The sequence below is a fragment of the Ailuropoda melanoleuca genome, chromosome X (assembly GCF_002007445.2).
Source record: "Ailuropoda melanoleuca isolate Jingjing chromosome X, ASM200744v2, whole genome shotgun sequence".
Lineage (NCBI taxonomy): Eukaryota > Metazoa > Chordata > Mammalia > Carnivora > Ursidae > Ailuropoda > Ailuropoda melanoleuca.
Genome location: NC_048238.1, coordinates 94,906,920 through 94,924,343, shown reverse-complemented (window position 1 = coordinate 94,924,343; position 17,424 = coordinate 94,906,920). Strand labels below are relative to the sequence as shown.

Genomic DNA, 17,424 nt, shown 5'->3' with positions numbered 1-17,424 from the left:
CTGTGCAAATGCAATAGGGTTCTCGTTATTCACAGGCACTAGCCAATGACTCGAGCAAGCTTGCTGGAGAACCCTTTCCAAGCTCACCTGTCCTTGTGATCCACATGGTGCTCAACCATCAGGGCAATTCTAAGTAGACCAGAGTCCAACTAGAATACAGTTCACCCAGACCACTCTTCTCTAGGAAATGTGTGACATATATGTCACCACTTCCTCTCTCCCACTAGTGCCAGACATTGATAATCGATCACAGCACTCTTTTCTATGGAGCCCAGAAGCAGCTCTTTCCATTTGTTTGTTTAACAGATATTTTCTGAGTGCCTTCCTTAGAGCTAGACAGATAAACAATAAAATATAAACAACACTACAAACACCATATGCTCAGTGTCGAATAAAAGATACGTAGACCGTCAGTATGGCAGCCCAACTCTCCTGAAATTCAGTTTCCTAAGACCCTGACAATTAATTTCTTAAATTTCAGTGCTGTTGTAGTTAGAGCAGCGTGACTAGTTTTCATGGGTCTGAGATGAATTAATTCCAAAAAGAACCCACGGAGTACTATAGGAAATGCCGAAGTTTCTGTATGCCGCCCATCAAGAAAGTGAGTTGAGTGTGTTTGAAACTGCTAGGTTCTTCTCCCTCGAGTACCTCTCTGATCTGAGAGAAAAATCCAGATTGGAGTGGATCTGATTGCCATCTTGGCTTAAGTACACTGGATCAAATTATTCAATCAGAAACACTTTGAAAATGCTGGAGAGTTGGGTTAGTCAGAGTTTTCCCACCTGAATACAATGTGCACAATACTGCAGATTTTCCCCCCAAGTTTCCAGTGTTGGAGACATTATTTGTGGAGCCTGTGGAAGACGGCTTACTTGACAGATGGAGACAGACAGCCAGACAGACAGACAGAAGGAGCGCTGGCACTCATTAACTTTTCCTATCAGGAGCTCACCTGGAATAGTTTTCATAAGCCTTTGATGAGGCTGGGTGTGAGGGAGGGAGGAAAGAATCCTCTCAGAAGAGGCTAGCTCCTCGGGAGGAGTGGAGGAAGCCCGGATTCGTACTGTCAGGGATTTCAGGCCACAGCCCTCAAGATCCCAACCCAAAGAGGAGATCAAAGTAAAGAGATCTGACAAGTGGTCTAGAGACAAAATAATGACAACAGGAGTAGGTCTGTTTGGGATGTGTGGGTTGGAAACTAGCTCGGCGTCAGTGCAGCTCCCCTCCCATCTCAGATGCCCCAAATTATCATCTGTATACCCCAAGTAGATAGGGCTTATTCCTCTAAGTCCCTGAGATCGCGGATGTTCCAGTGGCCAGCGTTCTTGGCAATATCTTAATCTTCAGGTCCTTGACCTGTGTTTTCCCAGATCTCTGACGCTCCCAGGCAGTCTGCGGCCGCACGATTTTCTCTTTCTGGCTCACTGGGCACTTCTGGAAAACTCAGGGCCCTGTGGTCTCGAGGTTTCAGAATTAGAGCATCTTGTTCAGACTTAGCTACTGAGTCTGGAACTTTGGGGCGGACCGATGACTCTTTTCCCTCAGTGACCACGAAGCCTTTCTATACAACGGTCCTTAGTATATCTACAAAATGAAACTCCTGGGATCCAAGCCTGCCACAAACTGTGCTTGGTCCCTACCCCACTTTCAGATACACTTGACCACTGCCAATGGATTGACTTTTTGCCCAGAACAAACATTTTGAGCTCTTTGATTACTTTCACCCCCAGTCATGTACCTTCCATATGTGATTTTTCTCTGAGAAAGTTTTTGTTTTTATTCCCTGCAAATCTGCACGTACCGGATATGGCAGTAGGTCAGAGGGGTCCTTATTCCTATCTTTTAAAGGACTACTGCTCCCAGACCACCCCTGTCTAGAGCAGCAGTTAACAATAAGAAAACCGCCACTGTCGGCTGCCAACTTTCCCTGCTGTCCTGCCGTGCCCTGCATGGAGCTTAGAAGGGGTCATTTCTCATGCAGGTGGTAAAGGACTCCTGTGCCCAAGGCACAGGCATGGGAATTTAGCAGTGAGAATGGGTGTTCTTGCATTGAAAAGGATGTGGATGCCCGAACTTGGTGACTCAGGTAGCCTTAAATGACCATCTAGTCCAAGCCCGGTAGCTTGCAAGATCAAAAGAGCTCTTGTTTCAGAATGCTTCCACTTAAGTTTCCCACTCCCTCCTGTCTGAGTGAGGGGCGAGGCGGAGGAAGCTTTGGGGGGCCAGGGATCAGGATGTGGAAGTGAGGAAATGGAGCCCGACTTGAATTTTGCAACTCATAGCATTTTGCGTCCTTTGCATCGGACTGCCCCGACCTGCTGGAGGAGACAGTCTTGAATTCTTTTGAGTTACAGTCTCTTGCCCCATTGGTTGGTATTATCTCTTAGTTTCTGAGCGTGGCTCTGGGTGAGGAAGGCAGCTGGTATGGTCCCAGGTGCAGCTAAGGCGTTCTTTGCTACAAAGTCATGATGGATAGGCCGGGGCGTAGTGGAGTCCACAGACCCCACTCAGAGTGTAGGCACAGTCTGGTGAATCCGTGAGCAGCACAAGGAAATGGTCCCTGCACTGTGCGGGAATCCCAACACTTTGTCTTGGCAGGCATCTGATATCTCCCCCTGGGATAGAATGTGTGCTCACTCTTTCTAGAAGGTCTGTCCCCTCCAGCAGAAGGATCGGAGGTCATCTTGGTGTCGCCCACTCCAAACAACTGTTGGGACTTTTGCTATCTGTCTGGTTAGCCCTCGTCTGTGCCCGCACCCTTTTGCGTCACCTTGGTGATCCCGTGGAACCTCTGATTCTCTCTTGTTCCAGTCGCATCTGTCTGGTCATTTAAAGCTGATGAGTGCAGGGCAGACTATCTTTTCTGACCCCCATGCCACCGCACACATAAATACAGTACTTGCAGGTACTTATTTCTGAGGTACTTAAAAGGTTTGTAAGTATCTAGAAAGCTCTTTGACATTCTCTGAGACAATATTCTGTGCCTTTGGAAGGCTCTATTATCATCATTGAAAGCCAAGATATACATTTTTCTTTTTTACCTTCACTTTTCATAAAAGGTTATGCTGACGTAGATCTGACTAACAAGAAAAAATCTTTCTGATGAAATCAGGATAAATAATTCCACACATCATCAAGTGGAGAGAAAGGCTTTGAATTGGTTTCCATGGAAATCTGAAGATGAAGTAAAGTAATAATTTCAAGGCAGGGCAGCTGAATTGAAGATAGTGGTAAAAATAGTTTGATAAAGAAAATAGAATAAAGTAATCAAGAAGACTCCAATCAATTATTTCTTTTTGTTTACCTTCAAGTGATTAATTTGTCTGCGTTTATTAACCTGATGAGATTAAGCAGACCTTCCTAGTGATTTATTTCGTAATTGTTTCCAAGGTTTGACATAAGCTGTGGAGTTATTGAAGGTGGAGATTTAAATTCAATTACTCATGAAGCGGGTGGTGCTTTTCCTGAAAGAATATCTGAATTCACGGCCTTCCCATGTTAACATTATGAGCGAAAATTATTAATTCATCTGATAGTATCTCCCAAAGACTTTTGGGAGTGTTTCGACCTCCACATACTTCACCCAAAGTCAGCGGCTTCGGAACTGAACTTGTAATACAGACACTCCAGAGACTGAAAAGAAAGGATTTGATGTTAAAGACTAGTTATTTTTACACATTTTTTTTTTTTACTGGAACCTCCCTTGGGGCCCGGGCTATGGTGCATCATTAATGGAATCCACTAGGTCAAGCCTTGAATGCCAAAAGGATAGCTTTTTTTTTTTAAGATTTTATTTATTTGACAGAGAGAGAGAGAGACAGCCAGAGAGAGAGGGAACACAAGCAGGGGGAGTNCGAATGCCAAAAGGATAGCTTTTTTTTTTTAAGATTTTATTTATTTGACAGAGAGAGAGAGACAGCCAGAGAGAGAGGGAACACAAGCAGGGGGAGTGGGAGAGGAAGAAGCAGGCTCCCAGCGGAGGAGCCCGATGTGGGGCTCGATCCCAGAACGCCGGGATCACGCCCTGAGCCAAAGGCACGCTTAATGACTGCACCACCCAGGCGCCCCAAGGATAGCTTTTTTTGAACTTGACCAGTGGTTCCCACTCTCTTACCTTTGAAGGGCTCACCACTGGATAAGATCATGCTCCATTTTGACAGGAAAAAGAGAGAGAGAGAAAGAGAGCGAGAGAGAGAGAGAGAGACCGAGCCTCAAAGTATTTAAATGAAATGACTAATTGCTTTTTGTCTCTGTGGTCATTTGTTGTATATATTTTTTCTATTCTTTCTGTGGGTATAGTAAGGATAGACGGGGTTCTCCAAACACTAATCCAGGCGCCAACTCTCCATCATCCACAAAGACCCGGAACACATCTAAGAGTGGGAAGTAAGTGAAAAGTGTCCCTGTGCATTTAACATAGTTATCACCAAGCCTTGTGCTGTCCTCATTTTGTCATTCATTCATACTCATTCAACAAAGATTTGTGGAATGCCTTCCGTGTGCCTCGCACTGGGCTAGTCACTGGGGAATGTAAATGAGTAAAGCATGTGTCAAGAATATTGGGTATATGAAGGACTGAAGATGAGGGAGGAGACGGACGGGAAAGTCAGGCTGAGTGTGAAGGGCAAGGAGTTAAAGCAATGCAAGATTTAGACTATGTGTTTCAAAAATTAAAGAAAGGAGCAGCAACACCGAATCATTGTATGAGTTGCAAAATCCATGAAAATCTGTCTTTGACCCATACCTTAAGATTTAGGATTGAGTTGGAAAAATCTGGAAAGCCATTCCATAAATGTCCTGGTTTAAGCACATTTCCATCATAACCATATCACTGATTTATGTGGTATGTTTATTCTTTTCCTAGTAACCAGCATGTACCATGTCCTCCACACAGCTATCTTTGTGGTATTGCTAAAACTTGTATTGGCTGAATATTTGTGATGTTGGATTGACCTCTTTGGATTAATTCCAGAAAACAGCATTGGCTGATCCAGTCAATTGGATTCAGCAGAGCATGGCTGAAACAATGTGGTCCCATGCAGATGACATACCTCCGATTAGGTGCTTCCCCTCTGAAGTGGCTGCAGCCCTTTGGTGAATGACTTGGGTTCTCTGTAGGTTACGTCTCTCAGTGGCATAGGGCATTGTGACAGGCAGAAATACAGCCCTGCAGGAGTACCCAGGCTGCATCTAGGAGAGGATGAAAGATGCCCTCATCATGCTAAAAGCTCTAATCTAGCAATAAGATATGTCACTACAAGAGCATGGCTTTGCAATGAAAGGTGAATTTGTAATGGTCATATATTTTATGTATTCAGTGTTGGACCATAAATGCTGCACTTTGAATATGATCTTATATTCAATTCCCAAAGTGAAAGATCTATTGGCTGCCTTTTTTTTTCCTTTTCTTCTCCGAAATACCATTTCAGGTTTGCATACAAAGTTGAATGTGGGCTATCTTGGAGAATATAAAAAGCGGTGGTGAAGACATAAGACTAAATCTCCGAGCACTTATAACTCGTTTCAGTTATTTATCACCACACACCACAATCAAAATGCTGGATAAATTATGAAGGAAGGGAATTGATGCACACAGTCCCAAGCAGATGAACGTTTCCAAATTACTCCCGATTCATCATCAGCGTGCTCTCTCAGCGAGCAAATATGGCATTGGAGAATCGCTTTTAGCGCCATGCTTGCAGAAATGGCAGGCCGCGTCTTGGCCCCTTGTTCGCACCTGTCCCCCTGACAACAGCAGAGCACTCTCCATTTATTAGACCTTGATGTATCGCGATGGCTGCTTGTGATTGCTGTTACACTTTGAAAGGGGCGCTGTTTGGTTTCTTTTGGCTTTGCAGGGACCTAGTTTCTTACCTTTTGAGTGAAGAATCTCAGCGTGAACTGCAAAGGGAGCGTTGGTCGAAATTGAGTTCAGATGACACAGAGAATGCATGCCTGACACCATACCCAGGTTGTGAGCAGTAGGAAGCCCGCATAAATACATTCCTAAGCAGATAAATGTGATCTTCCAGCACACTTGCTGTATTTGGACACAGCCCAAGCTTCTGCCACCATGAGGGCCTCCCTTTTCACACATTCGGAGCTATGTGGCTTTTGTTGGCCGTGTACCTGACTCACGGATTGAGGTAGTTCTTTGTAATGGTTCATTATTTTTGTTGATTATTAATGAAAACTAAAAAATTCTCCAGTATCCCCCTCGTGGATATATGTGCCGGGTCCCTTGATCCGACTTAGGTGCCATCAGCTTTCAGGAGGTTTTAAAAATGATTTCTCTGCACATTTTCTCTGATCTCAGGCTGTCTGTGTTCACAGGAGCAGTAGAGAGCAGACTCGATATGGTGAGACCGTTGGGGGCCCTTTTCACACTTTCCACAACAGTGTATCGCTATTAGGCACATGTGTTGTAATTCAGAGAGCATAGTTATTTCCTATGTACTTCCTTGGTTTGGGAATGTGGGGCAGTGTGCGGCGTGGGGAGGTAGATTTCTGCTCCCTGGACCTTTTCCCATGGTGCACTGTCACCACAGGCAGCATCCGGGCTGCAGTTCTGCTAGGTTTCTCATGTTACTTGATCTAATGACAGTGTGATGTGGAATAGTTCTTATTTTGAGGCCAGAAACAGATCGGGAGATGGAAGGCATGGCCTTTTCTTCTCTGAAAAGAAATTAGGTCTCCTGGGTTTTGAAGAAACAAAAAATGCAGAATTCAAGCTGCCTCCGATACACATCGTGGCTACGTGAAATCATAACTAATATGTGTTGAGTGAATGCTCTGAGCCAACCTCTGTACTGAGCACTTGATAATTTTGTCTCGTCAATCCTCAACCACCAGAAGCTTATGATATAGGCACTATTATTATGACTGTTTTATACATGAGGAAATTGGAGAGGATAGTATGTGCCTCCACGGGGGTCTCCAGATGAAAATTTTCGGTAAGTTAATTTTTTAATTAATTACTTTAAGACAACTGGAATATATTGAGCGTTTATTTTGTGCCAAATCCTGGGGTCTCATAGACAAATACGAGATACAAAATGTACCTTCAAGGAGCTCACAGTCTCCTTGTGGAGAGGAGAGGAGTCAGGATGACAAGAAGGTATTTTCAGTGAAGCAGTCACAGGCTACTACTGTGGGAGCCCATATAGTCACCCCTAACCAGTGCCAGGGTTGCGGTGGGGAAGATGTCATGTGGGGATATCAATGAAGGCTTCTGAGAAGTGACCCCTGAACCCTTTCATTTGCCCACTTACCCCTCAGGTAGCAAGGCTGGGTCAGAAGAGGAAAATGCAAAGTAGTCACAAAGGTGGACAGAATCCCCTAAAGTTAATAAGAACGAGTTGGAACTGTCCACCCCTTTGGGGGGCTTCAATGCATTGGGGGCCAGCTGAGATGGAGTGAAGCATGCGGAGTAGCTTAAGAAACCTACAGCTTGAAAGTTGTGTTGCTTTTGCTCGCGCTGTTTCATTGCCTGGATCTGAAGCTGGGTAGCCAGCCCTCTGTTTGAGGCAGGAACAGATGGAATGGGATATATCCGAGTAGCAGAGCCAGACTACCCTGGCAATGACTTTCAGGGAGATACATGCAGTTTCTTCTATGCCAACAGTGAGGCAAATTGACAAGGCAGAAAGAAAAAGTCAGCACAGAGCCATAACTCTGATATCAGGAACTATAGGTTTTGCAGAGGTTGACCCGTGACTAGCCAGGCCGGACCATTACATTTAACCACACATTTGGTTGCCTTCGGTAACGTGAATCTGTTATTCCATTGAACACATCACACCAGAATCAATCCATTTGCTGACCCATTGGGTTGTTCCTAGCCAGCACTTAAACCGTCAAGGCTGAACATACATGGCAGTGACAAGGAGCCGTTAGGAATTTTCATGGTGTATCAGAACACAATTTACAGGAGACCAACTCTTTTGCTGAACAGATAAGGACACCCAAGACTCAAGGAGGGTCAGCCACTTGCCCAAACACATGCATCTAGTTAGTAGCAGAGGTCAGCTTAGAAATCCCAGTCTTCTCATATTTGCCCCCTGCTCTTTTTACTCCAATATATGCTACAGTTCTTCTCCCAGATAGCAAAGTACTTCAGCTAATCACACCAGAGGAGCCTTGGAGCCTGGTCTCAGCATGTCCAGCCGAATGCTGTGCCCTCCAAATACCATGATACCTGTGTGGGTGGCTTCTTGTCAAATAAATAATTAAAATCTTTAAAAAAAAAAAAAAGAATCCCAGTCTTCTCATATTTGCCCCCTGCTCTTTTTACTCCAATATATGCTACAGTTCTTCTCCCAGATAGCAAAGTACTTCAGCTAATCACACCAGAGGAGCCTTGGAGCCTGGTCTCAGCATGTCCAGCCGAATGCTGTGCCCTCCAAATACCATGATACCTGTGTGGGTGGCTTCCGTCAGCCACTGTGAAAATGGAGACCTCGGGGAGAAATTAGAATCATTCCACTTTTTAAAAAATATAGCCGTAGTGATGATGAAGGGAAATAGTGTGCGCTTTTCAAACACTTTCCTTTTGCTCTAAACTAACATCACTCTGGTTGTGTTTGGTCAGTCACCCATTCTCAACATTATTGTGGAGCGATCTCAAGCCTTTAACACCCCTTCATCAAGGAAGCAATAAAGAGAACTCATAGATCTCCCTCAAATCAGCCAGCCAAGGTTGAGGGTGTGTGTGTGTGTGTGTGTGTGTGTGTGTGTGTAACACTCAGGGGCATCAACTTAAAAACTAGATCGTAGGCAGTTGCAGATGGCGATGGAAATTAATCACCCCCTCAGCCTAAAATGTTTTCCACATAGGCTCAGACTATGGAATGACAAGAACCAAGTTCAATTTTCAGATACTAGTGAAGGCCATGAATATTACAGGGCCAGGGCAGAGAACCCAAGCACACTGCCTGGTAAATGATGCCATAAATGTTGGCTTACATGAATTAAGCCAGGGATGCTAAAACGGAGAAAAAGGAGTACAGAAGGGAAATACGAGGACCAAGTCAACCTTGCTCACCTCACAAATCTGCCCTGAGCCGACCCTAGGAGCAGATGCCACAGGAAGATGGACTCCAAACTGTCTTTGCCAAACTTGTCTCGTAATGAGCAGACCTGTTTATCAATTCAGCCATCTCTAGATGAGAGCTGTTAGGAGCACGTAGCTTCGTAAAGAAACTAAACACACCAACACGGTTTTGGTTTTGGTTGTCAGGAGCCAAATGGAAAACTTCCTTGCTTTAAAAAGAAGTGAAGTCTTGCTTGTTCTGTATGAACTCGGCATGGTGCAGACTGAGCTCTTTACATGGGCGTTTCTGGAGCCCAAATCCTGCACACCGTGATCTCACGATTATGTCACTTCCTCTAATTGAGAGCCATGCATTTCTTTTAAGACAGTAGTCTGTGACTGTTGCTAAAACCCCCAGTTTTGCCTCTGATATGAAAGAGTGTGTGTGTGTGTGTGTCTGTGTGTGTGTGCATGCGTGCACATGCATGCATGGTGTATGGACATTACAATCAGGTGGCCAAGTATTCAACATGTCAAATGGTCCCTGTAGTTTTATGTGCTGATGATGTCAGTAGTGCCTTAATTTAGCTATGAGGCTAAGTCTAATATCACAAAGGCTTGTGACAAACCAAAGAGTTAAACTGACTGCTCTCTCTTTGTCTCTCTCTTTCTCTCTGCAATTGCTCATTTGTAGAAAAAGACAAATGACAAAAACATAAACTGGTGTGAGAATGTATTCCTAAAAATGGCTTTGAGTGTGCCCGAGAATCATTTGTAGCCTAACTGCCTTTTCCTCCAATATTCCCCATCCGGGATAGCATGAGACTTTTAGTCGTAACAAAAAAATCAAATCTGTTCCAGAAAGTACATTTATTAATAAGGCAGGAAGGTAGCCTAAGACATTTGAAAAAGATTTCTAATAACAAGGGGTAAATAACACACAGGCTGGATATACTTTGAGATTTAACCTAGAGCTAATGGATGCAGCACAGGGCTGTTGAAAGATCGCTTGAAATAAATTAATCATGTAGCATTGTGCATATTCTAAAGGACATCAGCTTTGCAATCAGAGAGACCTGGATTTGAATCCTGGCTCCACCACCAATTAACGTTGTACCAACCTCATCGGGCCATTGTGATGATGAAATGCCATAATCTTAGTCAGGGTCTCCCAGTACCTGGCACAGGCCAACTGCTTAATAATGTCACCTAGTGATTATGCTTGCTTCAGCTGCCAACCTATTGCAGCTGGGAACACTGTGACCTACCCAGTAGGATTCTGACCAAATGAGAGCTCCGGGTGGTGCAGCTTGCCTGGTTATCCACTCTGCCAGCTCTGGAAATGGGAAAGCAGAAGCCCCAGCACCACCGGCATCACATAAATAATTCCTGCAGGTTAGGATAGACACGAAATTAGTAGTGGATCCAGGAAGAAACAGTTCAGCCATGGAAGCGTTGTTTAGCAAGTCCATGTGCATCCCTGTGATCGATAATATGAAGAGTATACTCACTGACTAGTAGACGCCCCCCCAATATCTGACTGTCCATGCTGGTCATGGTTCTATAGCTTCATCAAGAAGAGTGATTCTGCTAATGGAGCTTTGGAAAGCAGGAGCCATCTTTCACCCCTCTTGCCTACCATACACAATCATAGAGCCAACATGTTGTTCTGTAGGACACAGGTCCTTGATAACTTTTTTTCCCACTCTGAAATATACAAGATGAAGAGCTCTCACTTGCACTGTTCTGGCACAACTGAGTGATGCCCAGTTCCCAGGTATTGGCTAGAATTTCTCTCCTGCTCTCCCACTCAAGAAAGCCTAGGCAAGCAAGAAAGAGTGACGTTAAACAGGACTCCCCTATTTTCCTCCAAATAATAAATCTCTGTCTCTGTCTCTTTTTTCCACCCTCCTTCCCTTCCTCCTTCCTTCTTCCATCTGTTTGTCCATCCATCCATCTGTCAGTGCTACATCTGACCTTTCACCCCAATATTGCTAGTTCTCAAACCAGCTCTTTTTGAGCTGAGGGAATTACAGAGGCTAAGTAAGTGGCATCTTCCAATGCCTCCAGGCCAGATCTGTGTTTTTCAGGAAACTAACCTATTAAACATGGCCCACTATGGTTTCCAGTACTAAGAAAGTACGAGAACATGGGGCAAAACTGATGTGCTATCTAAATTATTATTATGAACCCATCAGTGGCTAAAAATCTAGCATGTAGAAAGATTTAGGTGTGGAGTAGAACTGTTTAATTCAATGAAATTCAGTTTATTATTTTTTTTTCTTTTCTGGATTATGCTTTTGGTAGCATATCTAAAAAGATATTTGCCTAACCCAAAGTTGCAAAGGTTTTTACCTGTGTTTTCTCCTAGATGTTTTATATAGTTTTAAGTGTTACCTTTAAGGCAATTATTCAATTGGAGTTAAATTTTGTATATGGTGCAAGGTTGAGATCAAAGATTTGTTTTGTGTTACATATGGATATCCAGTTATCCCGGTACCATGTCACTAGAAGAATATCTTTTCCATTGACCTGCTTTGGTATGATTGTTGAAAAATCTACATATATATATGGGTCTACTTCTAGATTTTCGATTGATTAATATGTTTATCCTTTTATGCCAATTCCACATTGTCTTGACTACTCTAGCTTTAAAATAACTCTTGAAATCAGATGGCGTGAGTCTTCCAACTTCGTTCTTCCTTTTCAAAGTCGTTTCGGATATTCTAGGTCCTGTGCATTTTCATATGAATTTTAGGATCAGGCTATACATTTAGAAAGAAAGCCTGCTGGGACTTTGGAAAGGATTGTGTTGAATTTATGTATCAAATCTTGGGAGAGGGTGGTTCAAGATGGCAGTATAAGAAAACCCTGAACTCACCTATTCCCATGGACACACCAAATCTACAGCGACATATAGAAAAATTCTTTGAAAAAGACTTGAAAACAAGCTGAAGAGCTCCTTCACAGCAATGGGTAAAAAGGCCAGATTGAGAGGAGTAGGTGAGACAGAGACATGGTCTTGCCAAAACCCCCACCCCGACATGGCAACCCACAGGCAGGTGGGACCTCACAAATACAGAGTGTATCTATGAGGAGTGAGGGGTTCAAGCCCCACATCTGGCAACCTTAACCCTTGGGACCAGCATCAGAGAAACAAGCCTCCAAAACATCTGGCTTTGAAAACCAGCAGAGCTTATGTCCAGGAGACCCAAAGTGCTGGAAGAAATTGATGCTGCTCTTAACAGGTTCATATACAGACTCACTTGCCCTGGGACTCATGGCAAAAGCAGCAGATTGAAATATGCCTAGACCACATGTGAAGGAGATTTACCAGCTAATTTTAAGTGTCTGCTGAAGGCGCAGGGATGTGTTAGAACTCTCTCTGGGGGTGGAGTCACTTGAAGATGCCATATCTGCACTCTCCTTCTGCCTTGTTAATGTTGCATGCCCTGGACTATTGTGCCCCATGACCCCGCCCCACCAAAACTGTTGGGCGGGCTTGCCACAGCTACGTGCTCCCTTGTGGCCCAGCAAACCCAGTAGATGCATGCAGCCCATATAGGGAATGTCCCTTGAACACCTGGCTCTGGTGGCGAGGAGGGAGCTTATGTTTCTGCAGAACTGAAACAGAACTGAAACAATTGAAGACATAGTTCTCCAGGGGACTGCAGACAGGAGACTCAGACACACATCTTGTTTTCCTGTGATCACTCCTTCAAGACTGGGAGAGATTGGTGTTTTGCCTAACATAGGACAAACACAGAGAGCCCAACAAAATGAAGAAACAAAGGGTATGTTCCAAATGAAAGAAGATAAAACCCCAGGGGGAAAAAACTTAATGAAAGGGAGATAAGTAATTTATTCAATAAAGAGTTGAAAGAAATGTTATAAAGATGCTTGCTGATCCCAGGAGAAGAATGAATGAGCACAGAGAGAACTTCAACAAAGAAACAGAAAAATATAAGAAAGCACCAAACAGAAGTCATGGAGCTAAAGAATATAATAGCTGAGCTGAAAAGCACACTACAGGGGTTCAACAACAGACTAAATGAAGCAGAAGAAGGGATTAGTGACCTGGAAGACAGGGGAGTAGAAGTCGCTCAAACAGAACAGCAAAAAGAAAAAAGAATTTAAAGAAAAAAGAATTTAAAGAAAATGAAGATAGCTTACGAAACCTATGGGACAACATCAAGTGCAACAATATTCACATAATAGGGGTCCCAGAAGGAAGAGAGAGAGAAAGGGACAGAAACTTATTTGAAAAAATAATGGCTGAAAACTTCCGTAACTTAGGGAAATAAACAGATATCCAGATCCAGGAAGCCTAGAGAGCTCCAAATAAGATGAAGCCCAAGAGAGCCACACCAAGACACTTTATAAATTAAAATGTCAAAAGTTAAAGGTAAAGAGAGAGTCTTAAAAGCAGTAAGAGAAAAAGAACCTGTTATGTACAAGGAACCCCCCCCCCGAAGACTGTCAGCTGATTTTTTTCAGCAGAAACTTTGCAGGTCAGAAATGAGTGGCATGATATATTCAAAGGGGTGAAAGCAAAAAGATTTCCAACCAAGAATATTCTACCTTGGGGCGCCTGGGTGGCGCAGTCGTTAAGTGTTTGCCTTTGGCTCAGGGCATGAACCCAGCGTTCTGGGATCGAGCCCCACATCAGGCTCTTCTGCTAGCAGCCTGCTTCTTCCTCTCCCACTCCCCCTGCTTGTGTTCCCTCTCTCGCTGGCTGTCTCTGTCAAATAAATAAATAAAATCTTAAAAAAAAAAAAGAATATTCTACCTGGCAAAGTTATCGTTCACAAATGAAGGAGAAAGAAAGTTTTTCAGACAAGAAAAACTAAAGGAGTTCACCACAACTAAACCAGAAATGTAAAAAGATTTCTTTAAGTTGAAATGAAAGGTGTTAATTAGTAACAAGAAAACATAAAAAAAATTAAAATCTAACTGGCAAAGGTAAATATGTATTAAAGGTAGTAGACTAATCACTTATAAAGCTAGATGAAGATTAAAAAGACAAAACTAGTAAAACCAGTAAAAATAATTAAACTGTAGCAGTTAATTAAGGGATACACAAAATAAAAGGTGTAAAATGTGACATCATTGTGTCACATGTGTATGGGGGAGTAAAAATGTAGTCTTAGAATGTGTTCAAACTTACCATCAGTCTATGTTGATACATATATAGGCTGATATATGTAATCTTCATGATAATGACAAAGCAAAAGCTTATAGTAGATACACAAAAGATAATGACAATGGAATCTAAACATAACACTAAAGAAAGGCATCAACTACAAAGAAGGAGAGCAAGAGAAGAAGGAAGGAACAGAGAGGAACTACAAAACAGCCAGTAAACAAGTAACAAGATGGCAGTGAGCACATACCTATCTATAATTCATTTAAATGTAAATGGACTAAATTCTGTAATCAAAAGACACAGAGCGACTGAATGAATAGAAAAACAAGACCCATCTACATGCTGCCTACCTCAGATAGAAGGTCACACAGACTGACAATGAAGGGGTGGAGAACCATGTTTCATGCAAATGGAAAGAAAACTGGGGTAGCTATTCTTATATCAGACAAAATAGACTTTAAAACAAAAAATGTAATAAAAGACAAAGATGGGCATGGTATAATGATAAAGAGGTCAATCCAGCAAGAAGATATAACAGTTGTTAATATTTATGCACCCAACATGGGAGCACCTAAATGTATAAAACAAATATTAAAAGACCTAAAGGGAGAAATCAACAGCAATACAATAATAGTAGGGGAATATAACACCCCACTTGCGTCAACGGATAGATCATCCAGCCAGAAAATCAGTAAAGAAATTTCGACCTTAAAGGATACATAGGACACATTAGACCAGGTGGAGTTAATAGATATATATAGAACATTCCACCCAAACACAGCAGAATACACATTCTTCTCAAGGTCCCATGAAACATTCTCCAGGATAGAACATATGTGATAAAACAAGTCTCAATAAGTTTAAGATTAAAATTATATCAAACATCTTTTCAGCCCACAATGGTATAAATCTGGAAATCAGATTCCAAAGAAAACTGAAAAGAAATCACAAATATGTAGAGATCAAACATGGTAACAACCAGTGGATCAACAAAGAAGTCAAAGGAGAGCCCAAAAAATACCCTGAGACAAATGAAAGTGCAACATACCAAAATCAATGGGATGCAGCAAAAACTGTTCTAAGAGGGAAGTTCATAGAGATATAGGCCTACCTGAATAAACATGAAAAATCTCAATCTAACGGAGCTAGAAAAAAGGAACAAATAGCACAGAGTTAATAGAAGGAAGGAAATAATAAAGACCTGAGCAGAAATAAATGAAGTAGAGACTAAAAAGGCAAGAGGAAAGATCAATGGAACTGAGAGCTGGCTCTTGAAAAGATAAACAGAATTGATAAACCTTTAGCTGACTCACTAAGAAAAAAGAGAGAGGGCTGGAATAAATAGAATTCGAAATGAAAGAGGAGAAGTTTTAACTGATACCAAGAAATACAAAGGATCATAAAAGACTACTATGAACAATTATATGCCAACAAATTGGACAACCTAAAAGAAATGGATAAATTCCTAGAAACAAACACTATTCCAAAACTGAATCATGAAGAAAGAAAATCTGAATAGATTTATTACTAGCAAGGAGATTGAAAGTGTAGAACCAGATGGCTTCACTGGTGAATTATACCAAACATTCAAGAAAACTTAACAACTATTCTCAAACTCTTCCAAAAAACTGACGAAGAAGGAATGCTTCCAAACATTTTAGGAAGCCAGCATTACCCTGATACTGAAACCAAACAAGGACACCACAAAACAGAAAATTACAGGCCAGTATCCCTGATGAACATAGATGCAAAAATCCCCAACAAAATATAAGCAAGCCAAATTCAGCAATACATTAAAAACATCATACACCAGGATCAAGTGGTATTTATTATAGGAATGAAGGATGGTTCAACATCAACAAAGCAATCAATGAGATACACCACATTAACAAAATGAAAGATTGAAATCATATGATCATTTAATAGATGCGTCTGACAAAATTCAACATCTATTTATGTTAAAAACTTTCAGCAAAGTGGGTATAAGGGAAATATACCTCAGCCATATATGACAAGGCCACAGTTAACATCTTACTCAACAGGGATAAGCTGAAAGCTTTAACTCTAAGATCAGGAACAAGACAAGGATGCCCATTCTCACCACTTTTATTCAACACAGTATTTGAAATCCTGGCTGGGGCAATTAGTCAAGAAAAGGAAATAGAAGTCTTCCAAATAGGAAAGGAAGAGATAAAATTGTCACCATTGGGGGATAACATAATTTTATATATGTAAAACCCTAAAGTCTCCACCAAGAAACTGTTAGAACTAATAAATGAATTTGGTAACATTGCAGGATATAAAATTAATATATGAAAATCTGTTGCATTTTTATACACTAACAAACTATCAGAAAGAGAAATTAAGAAAACAATCCCATTTACAATCACATCAAAAAGAATAAAATATCTAAAAATAAACAAATTTAACCAAGGAGGTGAAAGACCTGTACCCTGAAATCTGATAAAAGAATTTGAAGAAGGCACAGATAAATGGAAATCTATTCCATGCTAATGGATCAGAAGAATTAATATTGTTAAAGTGTCCATATTACCCAAAGCAATGTGTAGATTCAGTGCCATGCCTATGAAAATCTCAATGGCATTTTTCACAGAGATAGAGCAAACAATCCTCAAATTTGTATGAAACCATAAAGGATCCCAAATAGCCAAAACAATCTTGAGAAAGAATAATAAGTCTGGTGGCATCATACCCCCCGATCCCAAACTATATGACAGAACTATAGTAATCAAAACAGTATGACATTGGCATAAAACAGCACCTAGATCAATAGAACAGAATAGGGAGCCCAGATATACACCCATGCATATATTGTCAATTAATTTACAACAAAAGAGGCAAGAATGTACAATGGGAAAAGGATATTCTCTTCTATAAATTGTGCTGGGAAAACTGGACAGCTACATGCAAAAGAATGAAACTGGACCACTCTCTTAATACTACACACAGAAATTAATTCAAAATGGATTAAAGACTTGAATATGAGACTAGAAACCACAAAATTCCTAGAAGGAAACATAGGCAGTAAGCTTCTTGACCTTGCTTTTGGTGATATTTTTTTTTTTGGATCTGACTCCAAAGGCAATGGAAACAAATGCAAAAATAAACAAATGGGACTACATCAAACTGGAAAGTTTCTGCACAGTGAAGGAAGCTATCAACAAAATGAAAAAGCAACCTACTAAATGGAGATGGTATTTGCAAGTCATACATCTAATAAGGGGTT

At 41.7% G+C, this 17,424-nt stretch overlaps 1 protein-coding gene across 2 annotated transcripts in view; it reads left to right on the top strand.

Moving 5' to 3' along the window:
• Positions 1-17,424, top strand: part of HS6ST2 (heparan sulfate 6-O-sulfotransferase 2) — a 453,517-nt gene that overhangs the window by 404,596 nt on the left and 31,497 nt on the right. Inside the window, exon 4 of one of the 2 annotated variants that reach the window (XM_034650024.1) lies at positions 4,300-4,386. The exons of the other annotated variant lie outside the window; for it this stretch is intronic. Coding sequence (XP_034505915.1) covers positions 4,300-4,386 — 87 coding nt within the window. The remainder of the gene's footprint in view (positions 1-4,299; positions 4,387-17,424) is intronic. 2 annotated transcript variants of the gene reach the window in all.